Genomic DNA, 23,497 nt, shown 5'->3' on the forward strand with positions numbered 1-23,497 from the left:
GGAATGTTTTTTTAGCTCTTGCTCATCAAAGTTGTGTTCTAGATAAAAATCTCTTACTGATAGAATTATGTCTAGCTTTGCCTGGTGAGTTCCCACTTTTATACAGTTGTTTTAAATTTTTAACTGTGTCTCTGGATGGTTCAAAGTGCGTATTTCACAAAGCGCTAAACATTCTGCATTCCCAAGTTTCATTTCACTAAGAATTTGGGTTTCCGATGATGAAGAAGTAAGTTTTAGCAGTAGGTACTGTTTTATTTATCTTCTAAGGGAATAAAAAATTAATGTCAGGCTTACAGACATATATTTTGTACTTTAAAAAAATATCCTGTGAAAGGAACCAACTAAGGGCTTAGTAATTAGTATAACACACAGATTGGTCATGAACATTTGGTCATGAACAGTGACTAAAATCCAACTCTAACCAATTTAGTGAGAAGAATTTATTGGATGACGTGTATAAACCTACACCGGTATAGGAGAACAAAGGTCCTTAGCAACATCTGAAAAGAAGGCGTGAACATGTCCAGGGCTCCCTCATCTCTGTTTCTGTACAGAAGCCTTCTTTTCTGGGCCTGGTTTCTTTCACATAGATAGAAACTTGGCTTCTACCAAATCTGAGGCGCTCATCACATAGGGTTAATATCAGAAAGGAACTGAGATTTGTTTTCTCGAATTTTTAAGTAATGTGTCCTGGGGAAGATCAATGATTGGCCCTCCTTGTGTGCCTGACCCCTGCCATCCCACCACCCCATCATTAAGTATCTACAGGAATATGCATTTAAATCAAAGTAGGAAAGGTTATTTTTCAGAAGAAGAGAATAAGGAGTTGTGTCCACAAGACAATAAATTCAGTACATCAATTCTTCCTTGTCATTTGTTCATCTTGTTTTCATTCCTTAGGCAAGTTTTTTGAGTGCCTACTGTGTGCCAGGTACTAGAAATAAAACAGTGACCAAAGAGAAAAAAAAAATACCATGATGATTATCATTACTTCCATGTAATACCACCACTGGAAATAGGGTAGGCAAGGGTCCTTTCTATATAGACTAAATTAGCATTTTGAATGAATATGAAAGAAGGCATATGGCTTGGTCTCCTTCCTTTTATTTTAAATCCATTTCTAAATAAATTAGCTGTTTGCCACCCTCCCCTCCCTAACTGTAGTAAACCAGAAGATGGGTGTCTCTAGAGGTGGTGGTGACACGTTTTATTGTGTTTCATTTTGGTGTATGTGTGTGCTTGGTAAATATTTGTTAAATCAATGAATTATTGAAGAGGTGATGTTGTTTTGTAACTATAGTCAGGAGAAAAAGGTTACTATTAACTGGGACAAAGAAAGCATCATTGTCTTTGTCATTCTTCAACATTTAAGTGGTCAGAATCAAATCATTCCATATAACAAAGTCATTTTCTACAATTATCTCAAGATATATTTTGCAACTAATTCCTTCTGGCAGCTACATCTGGATGCTGTGTCATTTCAAAACAGTCTGTGAGTATAACACTGAAGAATTTTCCTGACTCCTATTGAATGATGAGTAATATTTGCTTTAAAAAAAATTCAATATACCTAGATTTTATTTTCTCCACTGTGCTTTTCAGTATAAGGTGCATAATGGTTTTTGTTGCTGTTTGAGTATTCATTTTTATTATGTTTGGAACTGATTTTTAAATTATTGATTAGGTATATGTTATTTTATATGGTATATAGATTATATAAGTTATGTAACTTATATTATGTAATATTGACATAAATTAGCTAAATGACACACTGTATTAATATACAATTTAAGGATTATAAAAGGCATTTATGCTTCTACATACACAAATATAAATAAAAGTATGCCATTTCCTCCTTGAACTTTTCTACCACTCTCCAGAGTAATATTTAACTACTAGAATATTTTAATGTGTGGATGCGTGTGTGCGCATGTGTATGTGTGTAAGGACACCACATAATTTGAATACATGCTTTGTCTATACATCCTGTTCTTCGGCTTGTTTATTTTTACTCATCGCTTTCTCATGGACATCTTTCTATGTCAGTGCGTATTTTCTTTGCAATGGCAGTATATTATTTTATGGTATGTATGTGCCTTCATTTATTTACTTATCTCCCTCTTAGATTATGTCTTGTGCTTTAAAAAATTCAAACAATACTTCATTGAACCTGCAGAATGGGCTGTGGATTTCTGTAAGAAAAATTCCTAAAAGTGAACAAATGGGACCACCTACCTTTTACATTTTAGCAGTCTTGCTGAATTACCCTCCAAGTAAGTTGGCACCATTTGCTGTAAGATAGTATATTTTAATGGTGAAACACTTGGAGTCTGAGGGCATGGGTTGGAATCCCAGGCTGACTTCTTACTTGGGAATAGCTTGGTGTAAATGAACTAATACATCTGTGTCTCAGTTCTCTTCTCTGTAACACCAGTACCTACCTTGAGAGGTGGTCGTAAGAATGAAATATGTTAACATAATTCAAGTTCTTGCAAAAGTACCTAGCATGTTTCTATTACAGAATGCTTTCTAGCATTACATTATTACTACCCTCTGTTACTAACACAAACACCCTGTAAGAATTCCGAAAATAAGGAAATTTGGGGTCTCAGCCGATTGCTGCTTTAGAATGTTATCTTGAGGAGAATGCTGGCTTTGTCCATAGGTTTCCATGTAGACAATATTTAGCTTCCCATGTGTGGACAAAAATACACATTAATATCCTTAATTTTCATAATGTTGTATTCTCCTCTCTGCAAACCAGGTTTTTAGAGTTATTATGTCTATAGTAATAAAAAATAAATAAACTCCCAACTCATTAGAGTATATAATCTTAATCATATTGAACCTTGGGAAGACTACTTGGATTACTTTACCTAATTATGCTCAATTGTATTATTATGTTTAGATTTTTATGAGAGGTTCTACAACAAAACCTATGTATGTTCTATGCTTGCTTTTGTGAAACTCATTGAAGATCTTCACTACCAACTGATGCGACTATATGAATTTCCATAGGAGACAATTCTCTTAGTTTAGAAATAGTAAAACCTTAACACCTTTGACAAGTGAATATTTCCTTCATTCAACTAACAGGAGTTAACTGACTGCCTGTGCGTTTTAACTGCCATGAAATTAGTCTGATGTTCACGGTCAGAGTGGTAGCACCTTTACTACTGGGCATGATTTCTCAGCTTTGAAATATTTCATTATGTTTTTCCCCTTTAAAATAGTGCAGAAAAAAATAATAAAGTGGTGCAAATTTCTTTTAAAGAAGATGTGATAAAGTCACATAGAAATTATATCCATCGAATCTAGATGAGATATGAAATGATGACATATGAGCTTGGGGACGAGACACCTAAAGCATCTGCACATATACTCAGGACTGCTGATGATGATGATCATGGGGAAAATCACCGAGAATGGGGGAGGAATTGTCCAAGAACTGAACCACCGCCCTTCAAATCTTGGCTTTACTACTTTGTAGCTGTGTGACTTTGGGAGAGCTAAATAACCTCCATTGCACCTTAGTTACCTCATCTGTCATAAAATGAGGGTGATAACAGTCCCTCCACAGTAAGAGGGTTGGTATGAGGATTAAGTGAGTTTATATATATGTTGGAATAATGCCTAATGCAGAGTCACCGCTGTGTAAGTATTTGCTGTTGTGATGATTATAAAAAGAGATATAAGAAAGTGTTTGAAGTCACAGATTATTGAGCTTTATCTCAAATCTCAGGAAAATTCTAGACTGTATTATTAAATAGATGACTGTAAGCATTTGCAAATGGAAGTAGTGATCCCTGGAAGGCATTATAGATTCTCCAAGTTAATTCATGTCAAACTAAATTAATTTATTTTTGATAGGATTATTAGACTTACATATCAAGAGGATGTTCCTGTTGGAGCTGAGTTTCAGCTGGTCATTTGGGGTATAATTAAATGAATTTCTAGAAGATTTAACATCTATAGCCAAGTATGTTGATTGGCTAATTGGGATGAGTGTGAAAGGAGATTCCAACAGCAGCTGCATGGTTGTGGCTTTGTTTTCCATTGCTTGGTTCAGCTCTATCATGAGTGACTTGAAGGAATACATCAGAGTGATGCTTGTCAAATGTGTGGGATATCACAAAATAGATAGGGGGAATCAGACAGTTGAACAAGAGAATGATGATTCCCAAAGAACTTTATAAGGTTGAACAAACAACCTTCATCTAAAGAGATGAAATTTAGGTAAATACTTTTAAAATGTGTGGATACCATAAAGTTTAACTGGAACCTGGAATAATCAGAAATCTGGGAATAGTAAGATTTCAGAGCCTGTAAAAATTAATTGAAACAAACACTAGTGCATAAAGCAAGCATTTATGTCCAGCATGTTTGGAAATACATGCCATAGAATTATACGTGTGATTGCAGAAACAAATGTTGAAAGATCTGGAAGTTTTAGTTGGTTGACAGCATGAGGCCTGCTAAAAAAGAGTGAGTGTCCTATTAGGTTGTATTAATGTAATTAAACGAGTTAGGGAAAGGGAAGTCATAGTTTCAGTATATTATGTTTCACTCAAACTACATTTGGAACATTTATTAATGGTATTTAGCTGATTTATTTCAATTAGTAGAATTCTTCAGGCACGTAAATTAGAAGTGACATCGGCAGACTCAATGTTCAAAGAAGAGTGATGTGCGAGACAGTGTCTGCAAACTATTTTATGTGAGGATTGGTGGAAGAAACTGAGGATCCATTAGCCTAGAGATAAAGGAAGACGGGTCTCTTAGCAGTGTATTCAAACAGGTGGCAGTGTATCATGAGTAAATGATTGGGCCCCGTTTTGCAAATCACATAACACAGTCACCTGACTTTAAGCTTTCATGTTAGGAAAGCGTTTGTAATTTAACCTTAAATAATTGTGACATTCAAAGGCAAAGGCCAGGACTATTGTAGAAGTCATAGGAAAGCAGAAGTTTTACTTGATTCACGGAAAAAGCATTTTAATAATTGGTGGGTTTGAATAGAGTACCCTGCCTGGAGATTTCTGTGGGAGAAGTATTTCGTTTTCATTAAAGAGATGTTTTACTTTTAAAACAGGTTTCATGCACATCATTTAAGTAGTTTTTAATATTTTTCTTTTACATTTTTGAGAACATTGTAGAAATTCTGGGTATCTCTCACTTTGTTTTCTCTCTGTGTTAAAAGTAATGGTAATTGTTTCAAAAGATTAGAGACTTAATGAGGCAGAACAAAGTTACCAAAATCCCACAGAAAATTAGAAGTCACCTCTCCGTTGCGTAGAATTTTATCTGTAAATTCAGGCAGTGATCACGCTTTGAACTCTTTTAGGCCTTAGAAAGCCATCTTTCTACTCTCAGTTGTGCTCAGTTTTATGAGGCTGGTCAAGTAAAATCATTTGACAGATTTTTTTTCCTCATGGGTATTGTATGATACTACTTATAGTTACTTGAAAGTTTGTCTTTAAGTGCGTATGGTTGGAAGTAAGTTGTTACTGTTGGTATTCAGTATTTTTGCTTGATTTGTAATACAAACATAACAGGATAATTTGTCCCTGTAGCATGCTTTTCTTTCCAGGTAACAGAGCAGTGTCTGAAAGAGTACCATATTGTATAACCCCTCTTGTTAAACACAGAAAGACTGTTGGATGATGAAACTGGACACAGCGTGTGCAGGTTTACCTGTGAATCTGTTGTGGGACAAGTTTGGCTGTGGTCACACGATGAGGAATGGCGCTGTGTAGCTAGCCTTATTTGCAGAAGCTCAAGTACAGTTGATGCAGGAAATCTCAAAGAGAGACAATATCTAACATCCATCATTTTTTTAATAGCTCTCCTCATGTTAGGACGTTCTCTGAGCTCTCCCTGCCAAACCAATAGTATTAACTAATGTTTATTAGCACATATTGCCACAGGCAGTCATTTGGCGTATTGGAATCATAAGCGCTTTATATTCATTATCTCGTTTTGTCCTCAGAGCATTTTTATAAATGAGCAAGTGAAGAAACTGGGATTCAGGGAGGTTAGATATCTAAGATCAGATAGCTAGTGAGTAGGGGTTCTTGGTTCATCTGACATCAAAGCCCATAACCTTCTTTATTATTCTATAATCATTCCAAATATAGGTCGACTGAAAACATCTCCCCAAATTACCTTGGTCTCTGTATAAGCTTACTTAGTAGTGCTGCAATCAGCCGGGGTCGGGGGGCGGAGGGTGGACCTGAAGGAGAACCAATGCTTGCAGTGTAGCAGGAAGAATATCATTAAACAGGCAGTTCTAATTAATGACTGCTTGACAAGTGCTCCAAGGGAAGGTACAATTTAAACCATTATCTGAGAGTTTAAAGAAATACTCAATGTTTCTTAAGTGATAGATTGCAGAAGTGGGTATTATGAGGTAGATACTGTGTGTAATATCTTGACTGGAGGTCCTCAGTTTCTGTAAAACCCCTGTGCTCATGAAGAGAAACAGTTTAACTTAGTAGAAGAAGCAGACTTCAGTGTCAGATGGGCCAGACCCATCATTTACTGGCTGCTGAACCTGGGGGCACTTGATCTTCTTGGAGGCTGCTTTCTTCTGAGTGAAGTGATCCCGATTCTCAAGGGTATTAACACCAAATTTCTGTATCTTTTAAGTCACACATTCATAAATGCTATTGAAGCATGTACTTTCCCCCATAAAATGCATGCAAGTAGAATAGAAAAACTGGATCATCTTTAAACCCTTAACTGGTAACCACATACGTTACAGTTAGAGAACAAGCTGACTGAGCTGCAGATACTGGGCAGTTGGGAAAGGTGCTGTCACTTTTTATGTGAGTGATTTCCTCATCTGAATCCTACCAGTGATCCAGATTCATGTTTCATCATAATGACACGGACCTTTGAGGCTTCTCAAGAAGAGTGGAAGTAGGGAATGTTAAATATATGAATCCCAGAGTCTATTGCAATATATGTAAAGCTCCTACAGACTTAGCACAGAATTATCTAATAAGTGTTAACTGTTCTTATTCCATTTAAACATTGTCATCATCAGGGTTACAATGTGTACAAGTCCTGTCCTTCCACTTACTTCCACTCCCTTCCACTTTGTGCATCTCCGAGAAAGTTAATCCTGCCTCCTTTATGTATCTCACCGAGTTGATGTAAGGGTCAAATAAAATAATATACGTTGAATGACATCAAGTAAAATACATTCTGTGAAAGCACTCTTTAATCATATAGAGAACTATATAATGGTTATTGTTATAACCCCTAAACCATTTACCTAAGACATGAGACCATAGGCAGCTAAACATTTAAATGAACTGCCTGCATGGATTAAGGGAAGATGCAATAATGTTAGAAAAAGGTAGAGAGCTTGGTGCTGGATACTCACTTAGGATTCTACAAATCTCACCATGTATCAATGACGTGATTTTAAATTGTAGAAATCTTTTTATTTTGCAATTAAATAAGTAAGCTCAGAGGACATCTCAGTGGCTTCGCTGGTTGAGCGTCTGACTTTGGCTCAGGCCATGATCTTGTGGTCCATGGGTTCAAGCCCTGTGTCAGTCTCTGTGTTGATAGCTCAGAGCCTGGAGCCTGCTTTTTGGATTCTGTGTCTCTCTTTCTCTTTCTCTTGGTCCCTCCCCTCTCTGTCTCTGTCTCTGTCTCTCACTCTCAAAAACAAATAGAAACATTTAAAAAATTAAAAATAAGTAAATTCAGAAATTTTTATTTAGGGTCTGAAGGATCGAGATTTTAACCATCAGATGAACATTGGTCTAATGTGTTTATCTAAGGGATACTTGAGATGACTTTTGTGTTTTGAGAGACACCCAGGAAATCTTGAGTAATCCTTAAAATGTTCAAAACATTTTATTTATTAGATAAAAATATTTGAACCTAAAACAGAAAAATCCATTCCTAGGTTGGTCTGTGCCCTTAATGATAATGGCAAGCCATCTCTCTCTTCTTAACTGTATTACCACCCTTTCTTTGCAGTTTTTTTTTTCCCTCTTCCTGGGACATGTAGATGTCTGGAGGAGGAGGTTTCTGGGATGTCTGTCTTGTCTGACAGTAGCATGCATCTAGATATTCTTGAGATAGGCTCTGAGATAGTCACATAAGTAGAGAGGGTGAAATCCAGAAGTGTAGTCCTACACATATGTTCAGGTCCTCTGAAAAATACAAGAGGATCCCCTGCTCTGAAGGTAGCTGATTGTATACAGACTTGTGTCCCGAGCCATGGAAATCCCCCTTTCTGGAGAGTAGTGCTGAATCTGAAACCTACTGCAGACCAGCCCTGTGGAAGAAAGGAGGTTATGGAGATTGAAAGGAGTTTAGTGTTTAGGGCAGGGGCACGAGAGTTGCAAGACCCAGCTCTTAGACCGTGAGCTTGAAGTGGACTCACAAACACAGCTCTAACACTGGAGGACAGTTTGTTTTACAAAGAAAGAAAGGGCATTTTATGTAAAGATTGAACACTGTGGCAGACTGATTTGTATAGGGGAGACCTTGATATCTGGCCAGAGGTTTCTGATAGATCCAGCTAAGGGTATTCTTTGGGAAACTCGGAGGTTTTGGGGGCCTGCTTTTAAGGAGATAAATTCCAAAGCAGCTCAGTTTTCAGTAGATTTTTTTTTGAATGGGACTAGAAAGGATCAGTTTTTATCCAAAGTAAATAATATAGGAAAGAGAAAACATAGAAGTATTAGAAAGGAGACCCAATTCACATTATTTGTAGAAAATATGATTCTGTATTTCTGTACTGTGAGAACTAGTAAGAATTCAATTAGCTCTTTATATAGATAATAATTATCACAATTCAGTGGCTTTTGTATGTCTTAGCAATAAAATGCAAGAATATTATATGAAAAAGTGTATTCATAGTCGCAACTAAAAATATAAACAATAAAATGCTTATTACAGTTTATAAAACAAAACTTAAACACATGGAACACTGTGTAAATTGCTTGAAAATTTAATTAGATGTCTCATTTAATTCCAATCTAAATTTCATCTGGAAATATAAAGAAGTGAACAATTAAAAATTTAAGAAGGAATAATGAGATCAGTGGCCGATCCAGATAGTAAAGTGTATTATAATATCAGAGCAATTTGAAACAGTGTGGTGTTGGCACAGCAGTTGATTGAAAGATCAGGGGATCTGACAGGCCCCCAGACAGGCCCCAGGGACAGTGGTTTATAGTTTGGCCATTAGAGGGAATACGTATGGGGGCTCTGAGCATTCTCATCTCTACCTTAGCAAGAATAGCTCTGCTTTTGTGGATATTATATATTGGATGCCAACATTTATTTGGTTTCACATCCAAAAGAGTTTTCATTGTCCTAATATTAATATACAGTAGAGGGTGACTCAATAACCAAGATTGACTTATGAAACAAATTATGGTGGAGAATCTTATTTATAGGTGGTGGGGCGTAAGTTAGTGTTTCACCATGCTACAAAATGGTAAAATCCAGGTAAATTAACAAGTAAAACCAGGGGCTCCTGGGTGGCTCAATTGGTTAAGTGTCTAACTCTTGATTTTGGCTCAGATCGTTGATCTCACAGTTTGTGGGATCGAGCCCCGTGTTGATCTCTGCACTGACAGCACAGAGCCTGCTTGGGATTCTGTCTCTCCCTGTCTCTCTGCCCCTCCCCTGCTCACATGAGCACATGTGTGCATGCTCTCTCTCTCTCCCCCCCCCAAAAATAAATAGACATACATTAAAAAAAAGTGAAACCATAAAAATATGAAAACCATATTTGTAGATATTTGCATGCTCTCTGGGTAAAAGGAATTTCTAAACATAAGACATGAGTCACGATGGAAACAACTGATGGAATTGTTCATGTGAAAATAGAAAACTTTACATATGTCCCTAAAATATCCCCAAAAGCAACAAAAATAATAGCTATTGTTAATATTGTTATATTGAATATTGTTAATATTCAATATGTGAATATTGTTAATATTCAAAACAACAAATATTACTTAACTATATAAAGAACTTTTTATACATTAATAAGGAAATATCTGGTGTCTATCTCATATGATACTCATTTGGGGAAAAAAACCCTTTGTCCTCATTAGTATTTACAGAAGTATAATTAGAATAACAATAAGCCATTACTTTTCTGACCTACTAAGTTGTCAAACACTACTCAAAGATAATGCTGAATACTGGCAAAGTTATGAGAGGCAGATTTAGTTCTGCTTGGTGAGAGTATAAATTGTTAAAATCTTTCTGGAAGCAATTGGCAGTGTATCAAGAGACATGACAGAGCTCACATCCTTTGACTCAATAATACTCTAAGAATGTTACATTCAATATATTCTTTATTTATTGAATTTTGAAAACAGCATAAATGCCTGTCCTTGGTGAAGTGTTAATTATGATGCCCATTTTGAAGAATTCATATTATATGGAGATAAGATAGGTAATGATATATGCACATATTTTTTATAATTATATTAAATTGCTATGTGTGGATAGAAAAAAATAGAAGGAAAACAAATATTAGGAATGGTTAGTATTCTTGTTTGTAGGCTTATGGGTGCATTTTGTTTTCTAGAATATAGGTATGAGTTTGCATTTTTCTAATTTTTACTATCTGAAAATAAGGTCATTTTAATGTCTATTTATTTTTTGAGAGAGAGAGAGAGAGAGAGCACAAGCATGAGCAGGAGAGGGTCAGGGAGAGAGGAAGACACAGAATCTGAAATAGGCTTCAGGATGTCAGCACAGAGCCCATTGTGGGGCTCGAACTCATGAACTGTGAGATCATGACCTGAGCCAAAGTCGGATGCTTAATCCACTGAGCCACCCAAGTGCCCCAAATAAGGTCATTTTAAATGATTATTATCCATAGAAAACTTCAGAATTCTATTTTCTGTTTTGTCACAATTAACATCATTATTGCCCTAGCCAGTTTCAACCTGTCATGATAATCTGAAATATTTATTGGCCCTATATAATCTTATTATGATTGTCTTAAAAATTGTGAGTAATCTTACTCTCTTCCCTGCTCTAATGCATCCTTGACCCCAGTTTCTAAAGAGGTAGGCACAAGATGGGAAACAAATTGGAGGAACGTGGTAAAATCAAAACAAGTGTTACATAACCATGAAGACATATTCAGATATTAGCTGTGCTTGAAAATGTCAGGAAGGATAATTGAGAAAGTTGAATTTTGCAGGGTGTAGGGAACGTAACACCTCATAGCCAAGAGAGTGTTGGGGCAACGGGCAGTTACTCAGTCTGCTGATGGCCTAGGGTGCTGGTTCACTCTGACTGTGGCTTCTTCCCACTGTAGTGTTTGAGTATGGCTGCCTGTGAGTCTGATTCGTGTCTCCACCATGTGTCACATTATTTTGATGGTATCAATGTTTTGTTCTGTGAAGGTAATTTCTCTCTCTCCTTTGTTAATGTTCACACAGCTAGTTCAGTGAAGCTTGTTCACAACCAGGAACTCTCCTTCTCTGTCTCCTTTCTCTGTCTTGCAGGAACGGAGGGTGGCTTCTGGTGTTTTGTGGCTTCATCATTTCCTTCCTGCCTCTCATCCACTTCACGATGTAATTCTTGGCACTTTTACTTCCTTTGTAGAGTAGGATGTGATGTCATAGAGAAGGGGACAGGGCTATCCAAATTCTCTCAATTGCTGGGAGGAGCTGCCCAGGTGTGCTGAGGGGCCTGTACTCAGGAAGAGAAACAGGGAATCCTCCACAGTGAGTAACCCCACTTTTGAGTGCACCCAAATTTCCGTTAAAACGTTGCCCAGTACACTAGAGTTTCCTCTTCGGCCCTTTCTAGATTTAATCAGTTTGCCTTTTGGACATTCCCAGTTCAGCTCAATTTTCCTCCTTTCTCTCCTTTGTCCCCTCTCCCCCTCTTTCTGCCATCCTGTGCCTCTCCCCATCAGTTTCCCTCTTCCTTGCTTGCTTACTTGTGTATGTCTGTGTCTATCGACCTTCTGCCCGTATCTTTTATGAGAGCCCGTGAGTGTCCCCAGCATCGCCTATCATTTGGGTTGATGCCCACCCTATATATAGTCCATGTGACCACAGCATCGCCTTTCAGTAATTCATAAGTATGCACTGTTCTACTTATAGTTCTCATTTTACAAATTTTGTCAGCTGTTTTGTTTTCACATCTATTTCTTTCCCGCCTTTCTTTGTGATCTAATCTTCCCCCTTTTCAGCTCTATGATGCAGTTTCCTTCTTGCCTTTTTTTAATGAACATTTTTACACGTTAGTCCTCTTCCCTATACAGCTATGCCTATATTTCTTTATCCCCCTTCCCAGTTTTCAGTTCAGCTCTCCAGCGGCCTCCTCTGTGAGGACAGGTTTCCTTCTTTCCTACTGACATACTTGTCGCCGTCCCCTCTTTCTAGTGTAGCTCACATTTCTGTATTCTTTCAAGGACATACCACAACGGCTAAGGGACTGATCTGGACTGGGAAAGATGGGGACATTTCCTGGGAACGAGAGAGGGGAGAACAGGAAAGGGGCCCTAATAGTGAAGTGGGGCAGGCTGTATGTCAATCACCAGAGAACCTTGGTGAATAGAACCTTTGCTAGTGACCTGGTTGAAATTTGGCCATGGTAGTAGGAGAGACCACAGAGCTGTTTTGAACAGATTCAGAAGCCTTTTTAGTTGTTAAGGTGGCTCTGTTAATTCTTAATAATTAGGATCATTCCAGTAAATAATCATAAATTAGAACTCTACAATGTGCAGAAGCTTCTGTACAGCATCTTTAAGTGGGTATTGTCTACCCTTGGAGGAAGTCATTGTGAAGATGTGTGTAGACCTGTTTCTTATACCCAGAGGTGGCCCCTGTAGTCTGTGCTGGTGACAGCGTGGGCACTGTTGTTTACTGCTTTCCCAGCATGTAGTTAAACCCCTGGGTAAATAAAGGAACTTGATTTCCGGGTCTGATGGTCTAATGACCATGGAAATAATTAGCCATGTCCCATGTATCCCTCACACTTTGTTTAAAACAAGTCCCTTTCACTCAAAAATAAGGAGGCCAGAAGGGGAGAGGAAGAAAAATGGGACTCAGTTCATAAAACTGAGATGGGCTGAATGGGAAGAGGAAGGGGTTTACTTGAAATTAATTGGAAAAGGCAGAAGAAAGGAAACTGAGCTGAACTGGAAAACACACACTGTAATGACTTACTGGGTTTCTGTATGCTTTTTTCCATTTTGGCCATGAAGGAATTTTTTCCCTCTTTTTTTTTTCCCTAATACAAAAGAGGTTGATCGAAATGTGAATCCAGTGAGGTTATTTCTAACCAGCACTTTGTTCTCTGCTGTTAGTATTGTCCAGGCTCCGTGTTTCCAAGGTCCTGGAAATTTAGGACACATTTTAATGACCTGAAAATCTGTCTTTAAGTATAAATATTAGCAACTTTTAATAAAGGAAATTATATACATTTATTAACTTGCTTTTTTTCTGTTTTCACATTTCTTTTTTTGGTGTGTATGCCTTTGTGACAATTTTTTGAGGAATGACCCCCCCATGTTGCAGAAATTGCCATAAATGTCCAGAAAAGAATTACATTCTCTCTTTGGACACCTGAACTGTAAAATTGGAACTTATTTTGATACAACAGCCCCTTCCCCTTTAAAATTTTAAAGAAGCATTGCATGATTCACATACATTTTCATTTTGTACATTTCCATATGATAATCTAGGAATTTTATTTTTATTTTTCAGGCACTAGAAAAACACCCCAACTCACCAATGACAGCGAAGCAGATATTAGAAGTCATTCAGAAAGAAGGGTTAAAAGAAACAAGGTCAGTATTCATATTTACATTTTCTATTTTCATTGATTAGTAATTGCTATTAATTGCAAAGCAATAGATGTATCTAGATTTTGATACTGTAGTTGACTGTGAATTAAGTAATTACCTGCAGATTCTTTTGTGATTGCCAAATATTTAGATGACCCAAGATTTCCTTGGAACTGCCTGTTGGCTTAATAAATTACATTCGGCAGGTTAATATAGAATGTACTTTGTTCACAAAGAGCCCTGCTGCATGAATTAGCCCTTCACTGGAGTTATTCCTTGTTCTCTGTCTCCTGTAAGAGGAGATTTTGTTTCTGAAAATGAATAAGAGGACCGCTTTTACAGGCTTAAGAGATAGATTCCAGGATCACTCTGATAAAACCTCAAGTGCCAATAAATGTGGTTACAAATTTAGCCCTCTTACATGTAGAATTCTCCTACTTTGAGTGTCATTGATCAGCTATTGCGAGTCTTTAAAAAAATAACAGTTTTATTGAGATAGAACTCATATACCATAAAATTCACCCTTTTAAAAGGTACAATTCAGTGGTTTTTTAGTGTATTCACAAAGTTGTGCAGTCAGCACCACTATCTAATTTTAGGACATTTTCATCACCTTAAATGAAACCTCATCCCCATCAAGTAATCATTGCCCATTCCCTACTCCCTCCGGCCCCTGGTAACCACGATTTGACTTTCTGTGTCTGGTTTTGACTATTCTGGACATTTCATAGAAATGGAATTATACAGTATGTGTGTAGCCTTCTGCGTCTGGCTTCTTTCATTTAGCAAAATGTCCTCAAGGTCCATCCATGTGGTAGCATGAATCAGTACTTCATTCCTTTTTGTTACAAATAATACTCCATTGTATGGATGCATACTGCATTTTGTTTATCTGTGATTGTTCTCTATTTAGGAGAGTCTTTGATTGTCCAGATTTGACAATTTGGGCTTTAGCCATCAGTTTAGGGCTATGTTGATGATACCACTCAAGGAGAAAAAAGAAGTTGGTTACAAAGTAAAATAAACATTGAGCTGTCATCTGAGTGTGTAATCATCCATGTTACATAGAGTGAATGTTTTTTTGTATGAACTTGTCTACCTACAAGCCATTGGCAGACAGTATTTGCAGCTTGGTGAAAATAAAGCTGCTGAGCTACCTTTCGGATGTTTTTTACTGAGACTGAGATAGAACTGAGAGAAATGAGTATCCTCCTGAGGCCAAGTTTTCCTAAAAACAAATCGGTATTACCTGTAACTCTTACTACTGGAAAGGGTGAGTAGCTTTTAGGTGTTTAAAATGGATCCTTTGCAAGTTCGATCCATGAACATCACAATTTAGAGGGGTGTAGGACATCTAGGCTCAAACTTTCATCTCTATGTTGGAGGCCTTTCCTGCCCGTTCTGAAGACAGAAGCTGAGATAATGTAATGACACCATTTTCGATCATTGTTCCCCCAACAAACTGGAGGCAACAGTGGGGAGAGAAGTTGCTGACCGAGCCGAACAGCTCTGGTAAGGGTAATCCTGTTCTTCAGAGCCGGACGTCAGTGTGAGGAGTTAGGGAACAAAATGGGAACACCTGGAAATTAATTTTCTCCTTGTTGCTGTCAAAAACCCTGAAAATATTTATGCCATTTAGAAGGCACTGAAAGTGTTTGTGCAGCAGCCAAAAGAAAAGAGGAGGTAAAAATCTAAGGATATCAACTCCTCTTGAATGTGGGCTCTATGCCAGTGGAATCTGCCAACGTAGACATAAAAAGCATCTCCTAGAAGTAGGCTTTTGAAATTTGTTCATTATGGTATCCTTCTCAACAGGAGTGACTACTCTGTGATCAGTTGTTATGCACCTTGAGATATAAAATTCCTGTACCATGCCTCTGAACAGCATTTTAATTACACTATTGTAACAGCATTATTTCCTATTTTTCAAAATGCTGGTCTTCCCAGAATAGTATATTAAAGGGCTGTAAGCATATGTAGTTAACAAAACGCAAAGCAGCGTCTTTAAAGAGTGAAGAACACTGAAATGGAAGACGTAACCTGCTATTTCTCAGAATACATAGCCCTCCCTCTGCCCCCTCCACCCGGTTATTGTGTCCTTCTGTAAAGAAAAAAAAAATTGTTGTTACAAATACTGATAAACCAGTATGGTAGTAGTGAAAGTACCTGCAACGAATTCACAAGTTAAATAGGCAAGGGCACAGGCAAAGAAAGAGACCAGAGTTCTATTAAAGTTCTGTTCTGTAAAATCAGTTCTGCATTGAAGGGCCTCCAACCATACATTTTATGTTCTCATTTCTTTCTACTTTCTTTGACTCTCCTCTCTCCTGCCAATTGTGACCGGTTACTTACGGCCAGTGTGTCTGTGACCACTCTTACCTCGTTTTCTAGTTTGCTTATTGGAATCATCTCAAAAATAAAAGTACATGATTTCAGTGAGTTTTGGGCTTTCCTGCCTGTTATGTGTGTTGTTTTAGGGAGCAGATTCTGACATTTATTTTCCCTACTTAATGTACTGTTTTGCTACCTCCCAAGTTCTTAAATGTTTTCCAAATATTTATGGTAGCTGAGTAAACAAAGTATAACTGTATTTATTTTTCTTAAGTTACATTTAGAAATTCCCTCATCATAAGGTCATACATAGCTGCTTAATTTCTAGGTATTTATTAATGTGTTTTCCAAGAAATGCAGATTTGTGATATACCTGATAACATGGAGGGGAGTTATTGTGAACGGTACCAAGGTGGCCATGACCTTCTGGTGGTCTCTGTGGGTGGGAGGTGATGGTAGTGGTCCTCCCCCAAACAGTTCACCTTGTACCTAGCATTTCCAGAAAAGAGAGATTGGGTCTTTATCCATCATCATTGTGAACCTGGATTTAAAGTAATGCCATTTGTTTCAAGTACCATGGGGGGTGGGGCTTCATTCTATGTGCCAGACAGCTCTCCTGTAGGGCTGACCTCACCGTCCTGTAATTTTGTCCTTGTTTGTCTACTTGCGCCCACCTGTGGGCTCTCCAGGGGCAGGGTATGTAACACTCCCAACACTCAGCAGATAGTCAATAAATATTTGTTGAGTAAACAATCTTTCTCAAGATGTTAATTTTCTGGGGCCACCTGGGTGGCTCATTCCGTTAAACGCCGACTTCGGCTCAGGTCATGATCTCATGGTTCACGAGTTCAAGCCTCGCGTCGGGCTCTGGACTGACAGCTTGCAGACTGGAGCCTGCTTTGGATCCTGTGCCTCCCTCTCTCTCTCTCTCTCTCTCTCTCTGCCCTCCCAACCCCACCCCTGCTCGTGCTCTGTCTGTCTGTCTCTCTCTCAAAACTAAAATAGGCATTAAAACAATTAAAAAATGTTAGTTTTCTTGTGCTTGGTGATGACTTGGCTTCCATTTAGAGTCAGAAGCTTCTTTTTAACATTATGTGTTGTATTTTTTCATCTTATTTAATAGTTTGTGTGTTTTAATCAAAACAAACTTAACAGTTTTGTGGGAACCCCATTAAATATATGCACGCTAATAGTCTTTGGCAGATTATATGTGAGCAAGTAAGGTTATTGTATGGTTGCCTGTTTTCAAACGCTGTTAAGTGCCTCTGGCTTAAACTTGTAATTTACAAAAAATACACCAATAATTTTGGCAAAGCTGATACGAGTATTTGAATGTGTTCAGTATATGTGATATTGTTAATTTATTTGACTGTGATGAAATTCTTGACGTTTTATGCTATCTTTTCCTCTTTTCAAGTGACACTTTAAATTGCATACTTTTCAAGTAGACATGATAAAAAGACGACAGCTTTTCTATATCATGCTCTGTGTATCTTTTTCATGTTATTGATGAACTGTGTAGTGTGTGATTAAATTCTATTTGGAAAAGCCAGACTGAAATAAGTTCTTTCCATGTGGCTAAAAAAGGTCAGAAGGACATATGGTTTTTGTTGAAAAAAATAACATCATGGCATGGTTGCCTAGAATTTTTAATGAAAATGTATTTGATAGGTTTTAATTCCCTTCTGTATAATAACCTAGAAGATTTTTATCAATACAGTTTTCCTCTGGTCCATCTATGTTTGCTTTGCTGATTCTGAGTATTTCCAGGCTTTTATCACTTTGTGTTTCTGAGTTGTGAACAATTGATAAGGCATAGCTGTTTGGAATGCTTTTTAGATGATCAGAATCTCAGAGTCAATCAAATAGCCATGTTGCTTGTGTAGAGGGGATTAAAATGTGCATATTCCAATCTGCTTTTGTGGATGGATATTTGATACGCCTGTTTGGACTGCTTGGCTAAACATTCCCACCTCCTCACGGAGTTAGGGTGCTTCTGTAGAATACAGTCTTGTCTGCAGTGATTTTAGTATGTACTGCCAAAGCGAGCACCTGTCTCCAGTAATTAGAAATATGTTTGTAGAAATAGAGGAGTAACTTTAGTTACCATGTTGGTTTGGATGACATTTGGGGTTGTCCTAATTCTGCTTTTCTGTTTATGGTTTGCTTTTTCAGAAGTTATAATTCCTTTACAAAGAGGACTGAGGGATTTTTAATGCCTCAGGATATATTTTTCTCTGCACATGTAATTTTTAAAGTGATGTTTCCCAAGAAGTATGTGCTTTCAAGTAGCGACATATCCAGGGGCCACAAAGTCAGGGAGTAAGGCTTGCAGCCCTTACGTCATGAGAGCAGAACAGTCACTCATCAGTGAGGGATAATTTCTTAGGTGCTGGGTGTTATCATTACAAGATAGCTGTTATTAATATAACATGAACTTTGATTTGGTTTTCATATTATTTGCTAATAGGCAAATAGTTTTCTAATGGAGGTGGAGGTATGGCAGTCATAAAATACACACACACACACACACACACACACACACACAATACAAAAAAACCCTCTGTTGGGTGGGGGCAGGGTGATATTTATGAGGTACATTTTGCAAGATTATAGATGTCTTACTTAAATCTGTTAGATTTCATCAGCCATTTGCAGAGCAACAGTCTATAATCACATACCACAGTAGGGACATTTGAAAAGCTTTACAAACAGTCTCTGTTGTGTTTAGTGTTACTCAGAATATGGACATAGTTTTGATTTTGCAATGTGGAACATGCAATTGACAACCCAAGATTTTGTAATTATTCTGGTATCAATGAGAACTTTTTATTCCTACTGATAATTCTTAGAATAAATTTGTTTTGAGCTAGTAGCCTTAAGGTTTTGCATGTTTTCTGTTTTGCAATCTCTGTTATGATATGCTGAAATTAGAATCTCCACTTCATACTGTTGTTTATTAAAGATGTTGCATTTTTCTAGGGGGATAAATGTCAGAAAATTCTATTACCATGTATAGTGACAAACAATAAAATTTCTTGGCATTTCTCTTGGTGAGATTTACGTTTCTAATTAGTACTATAGGAGATGATTCTTTGTTGCTGCTGAAATGTTTTGTCTAGAGATAAGAAAGAAACACAAATAATTTCTACTGCAAAATCAATTCTTATCTCCAGACTCCATGTTGGCATCCCTCCTTTCACACTGAAATGGTGGTCTAGTTTGTGCTGAGGCATTTTAGAATTACAGTGTGAACTCACAGTGTTACCCCTGCCATTTGCTAACATCTAATCCTCTCATTGTGTAAATGGTGTGCACAGTCAGCTACTTAGCGGGGGCAAATGAGACAATGGTGTTATTAAACAGAAACATAGGGCAATCTGCATTTATTTACGTATGTGTATAGGTGTGTGAATGTGAGTGTGTAAGCAAGCCTTGAGAATAATTTACCTCTTAGCTGACATAAAATTTTACTCTTCATCATTACTCAGATTAGAAGTCTCAATCAGTCAGTCCCAACTCCCTTCGTCATGCCCCCATTGCCAGTTGGTTCTTAGGTAGTGTTAGTTTTACTGCCTAACTACATCTTTCCTTCTTTGTATCCCTACTTTTTGCCATTCATTCTGCAGTTAGAGTTTCTTAACTTCTTTTAAGAAATTTGCACTTATAATTTCTTAACTAGTTTTAGTGTAGTATCTTCTTATCTGGTCTCTTCAAATCCAGTCTCCCCCGTTTTAAATACTTTTTTTTCTCCTGAAACAAACACTGCCATTTATGGTAGATTTCTTAACTGACAATCCATAATACTCCAGAGAATATATTGCACCTAGTAAACTGTGAATCAAAAGATATTGTCAGTTGTATGTTTGGTGATAATTAGATGAAATTGGGTATGGTACTTTTTTCTAGTTACATGTTATCTGAATAAATGCATGATATTCCAATAACGTAGGCTTTATGATGCGAATGATGAAAACATACATTACATTTTATAGCTGGGATTTTGAATTTCCAATCCAGTCATTTATATGTATGTTTGGTTTTTCCCAAAATATGTCACTTAAAATGTCAGTCATTGGCATTGTGCATAATTAACTTGTTTCAAATTAAATGGTATAAAACTGAATAAAAAAAGAATTTAACATTTATACATGGATATCACTAATTGTTTAAAAATAGCTTTGCAATCTGTCATAAATTAAGCTTTCTTTAACTTTTTTTTTTAGTCTCAGGTGCACAACATAGTGATATGATAGTTCTCTACATTACTCAGTGTTCATCATAAGTGCAGTCACCATCTGTCACCATACGTTATGACAATATTATTGACTCTATTCCCTATGCTGTACTTGTAACCTCCATGACGTAATTTTTTTAAGACAGGAAATTTATAACTCTTGATCCTATTCTTCTATTCCATCCTACTTTTTTTTTTTCTTATTGTGAAAACGTGATTCAGGGGAATAAGATTGTATATTACTTTGGAAGCATTTCCCAGGTTAAAAAATAATTGTGTGAAACATTACCCTACAAGGTTCCGGCTCCTGGCACTACCTAATCAAACTGGGCTTCGGCAGCTTTAAAGCCTTAACAGCCAAGCATCTGATGTTGCAGCCACAGGTGACTACGTGCCTTTGGCTCTCACATTTCCCCCGTTAGCTTCTCGTGATTTTGGAAGTTAGAAGCAGAGCCCCATGAGGTGTTCATGAGCTGTGTCATGGGTGTGTGCATGCACATTTGTGTGCATTTCTACTGGTTGTCACGTTGTTTCGTAAGAGGCTGTAAGATCAGGTCGCTGAATGGAGAGGTTGCACTTTTCAGATCGAATGCCTCACGCTAATGTAATAAATTCGGAACAGGCCTCTTCCTAGTTCCCTGACTGAAGTCATATTAATAGTGATTGGCTTAATCTGCTCAGGCTGTCATCACAAAATATCTTAGACTGGGTGGCTTAAACAATAGAAATTTATTTTTCGAAGTTCTGTAGGCTCGAGGTCCCAGGTCAGGGTCCAGCGGTGTAGGTTTCTGGTGTTGGCTTTTTTCCTGGCTTGCAGATGGTCCCCTTTTCAAGGTCCTCACATGTCCTCTCCTGGGTGTGTGTGTGTGTGTGTGCAGAGAGAGAGGGTGAGCTCTTTGCTGTCTCTTCTTGTAAGGACACTACTCCTATCAGATCAAGGTTCCATCCTTCTTAGACCTCATTCAACATTAATCACTTCCTTAGAGGCTCCATCTCCAAATACAACCACACTGGGGGCTAGGGCTTCACCATATGAATTTGGGGGACACAAAATTTCAGTTCATAATAGTGATTCAGAATTTGGAACTTTAGATTGCCAGAATTTATGGCATAACATAAGAATTATGTTCTAGAACTTTGAGTATCTGATTAATCTTGGAGGGTATTCATAACAATATGCTTAACACTGTACCGTGCTTCTGTTTTTATATACTCCTAATAATGTGTTTTCATATATTAGTCTTAATGTATAAACCAATAGAATACCTGGCTTAAATTTTGTGTTCAAATATAATGTGTATATTCATATAACATAAATTGATTTGGATTTTATTTGCAACCTTTGGTAAAAATAGCTCTGGTGACTACATATAACCCTCAAGGCATCAATATTCACTAAGGAATGCAATTATAGCTTTGAAATAGCCATTTCTTAATACATCTTTTTATTCTGTCAAGCTTTCTTTCTCCATTCTTCCAAATAATTGAACAAAAAAAGGTAATTTAGGTGATTTCAGCCTTATCAAGATCTAGGTATAATTTACTCCAGAAATACTGAGCTCTCTATAAATATTTCAGTACAGAAATAGAAGCAGAAATGGATGTAAAATTACATTGTATGTGAGTCTAAGTATCCTATGCAGATGAAAACCTTTGGAAAGGAATAGACATTAAACTGGGGTGATTTTATTTGATTTTTTTCTAAGTGGTATTTTTCTCTTTATCTCTTAATTTCATTGCTTGTGCTCTTAATTGCCACATGCCTAAATGATTTTAGTTTTGCTTTGTTGTTTTGAAGTTGACAACATAATTCAAATGCAAAACAGTTGATATGCTGACATGGGGACTTCTTTTTATAGTTCATTTGTTTTCAGAAGAATAAAAATTATGACATTTTGTTAAGCCAGGTTTTCTAAAAGCTACAGTGTGTAATTCCTAAGAACAAGCCTTAGTTCTTTCAGGACAATTAGAGACTGTTTATCCTACAACTCCTGAGATGCTTGTGCAGAATCAAATTGACAATTGTGGACTGGGATTCTGCCAGCAATTCGGGTGATTTCTATCAATGTGTTTGTGTGTGTGTGCATGTGTGTGTGTGTGTGCGTGTGCGTGTGCGTGTGCTTAAAGAAGTTAAGATCTGTTGTAGGTGCTGCGCGAGGCTTGTACGCACTCTTCAGTCTGACCAGGTTCACAGTACTCAGGTGTGTAGGTGAGAGCTTTGTCTGGAAATTGGTGGTCAAATTAGGACATCAGAGAAATAAAAATAAAGTTTTGGAGATGTAGATATCATAACATGATGTTAATCAACTCAGCACCTACTAAGTGCCTACTCAGCAGACAGTGTTAGGTCCTGAGGTTTTGTGGAAGCTTTAAGGCATGTATTCATGCTATCAACATTTATTAAGCTCATGCAATGTTCTTGGGACTGTAGAAGTTGCTGGATTAATCGATGAATAAAATGTAGTCCCTGTTTTTGAGGATTTAACAAGCTGGTTCCAGACCATTTTTCTGTGTCATTTTTCAGTTAGGTCTTTTAATCTCTTCTCTGTGACGCATGTCTTCATCCTAGTGCATGATGATCAAATGCATGTATATATATGTATATATATATATACACACACACATATGTATATATACACACGCATACTTATATATGTATATGTATAGATGCACACACATATATTTTTTAAATTTAGGGATTTCTAATTCTCTCTTGGATTCTTCATAAAACATATGATATTCCAACATATCAAGAAGTGTTGTCTTTCCATCACAAATATAAGGCCATTATGGTAAGGAATACACATCTATGTGTTCATTAATTTGTTTGGCATAGAATTGAGACACCATACTTTGTGGAGTGTGCCAGGCAAATTAATGAGTAGGGGCTTGATGATTAAAAAAATTCCTAATGAAAAAAATCATTTGTTTATATTAAGCCCAATGCTAAGGACTTTACATGAATTATCTTTTTAAAAGATAATTGCGGTGCAGTGTATTTCCCATTTCACTGATAGGAAAATTGAGGCAGGTGAAGTTAAGTAACTTGAGACAATTCATCCAGCTAGCAAGTGGCAGATCTGGGATTTGATGCCTGATTCAGAACCACTTGCATTTAACCTTTTACA

The 23,497-nt window shown here is 37.1% G+C and overlaps 1 protein-coding gene across 1 annotated transcript in view; it reads left to right on the top strand.

Annotated features, from left to right (window-relative positions):
• ASXL3 (ASXL transcriptional regulator 3) overlaps nt 1-23,497 on the top strand; it is a 175,687-nt gene that overhangs the window by 18,932 nt on the left and 133,258 nt on the right. The window contains exon 2 of the mRNA XM_053902545.1: nt 13,722-13,804. Within this exon, the coding sequence (XP_053758520.1) occupies nt 13,722-13,804 (83 nt within the window). The remainder of the gene's footprint in view (nt 1-13,721; nt 13,805-23,497) is intronic.

Source organism: Panthera pardus, unplaced genomic scaffold (genome assembly GCF_024362965.1).
Source record: "Panthera pardus isolate Hobbes unplaced genomic scaffold, ASM2436296v1 HiC_scaffold_15, whole genome shotgun sequence".
NCBI lineage: Eukaryota > Metazoa > Chordata > Mammalia > Carnivora > Felidae > Panthera > Panthera pardus.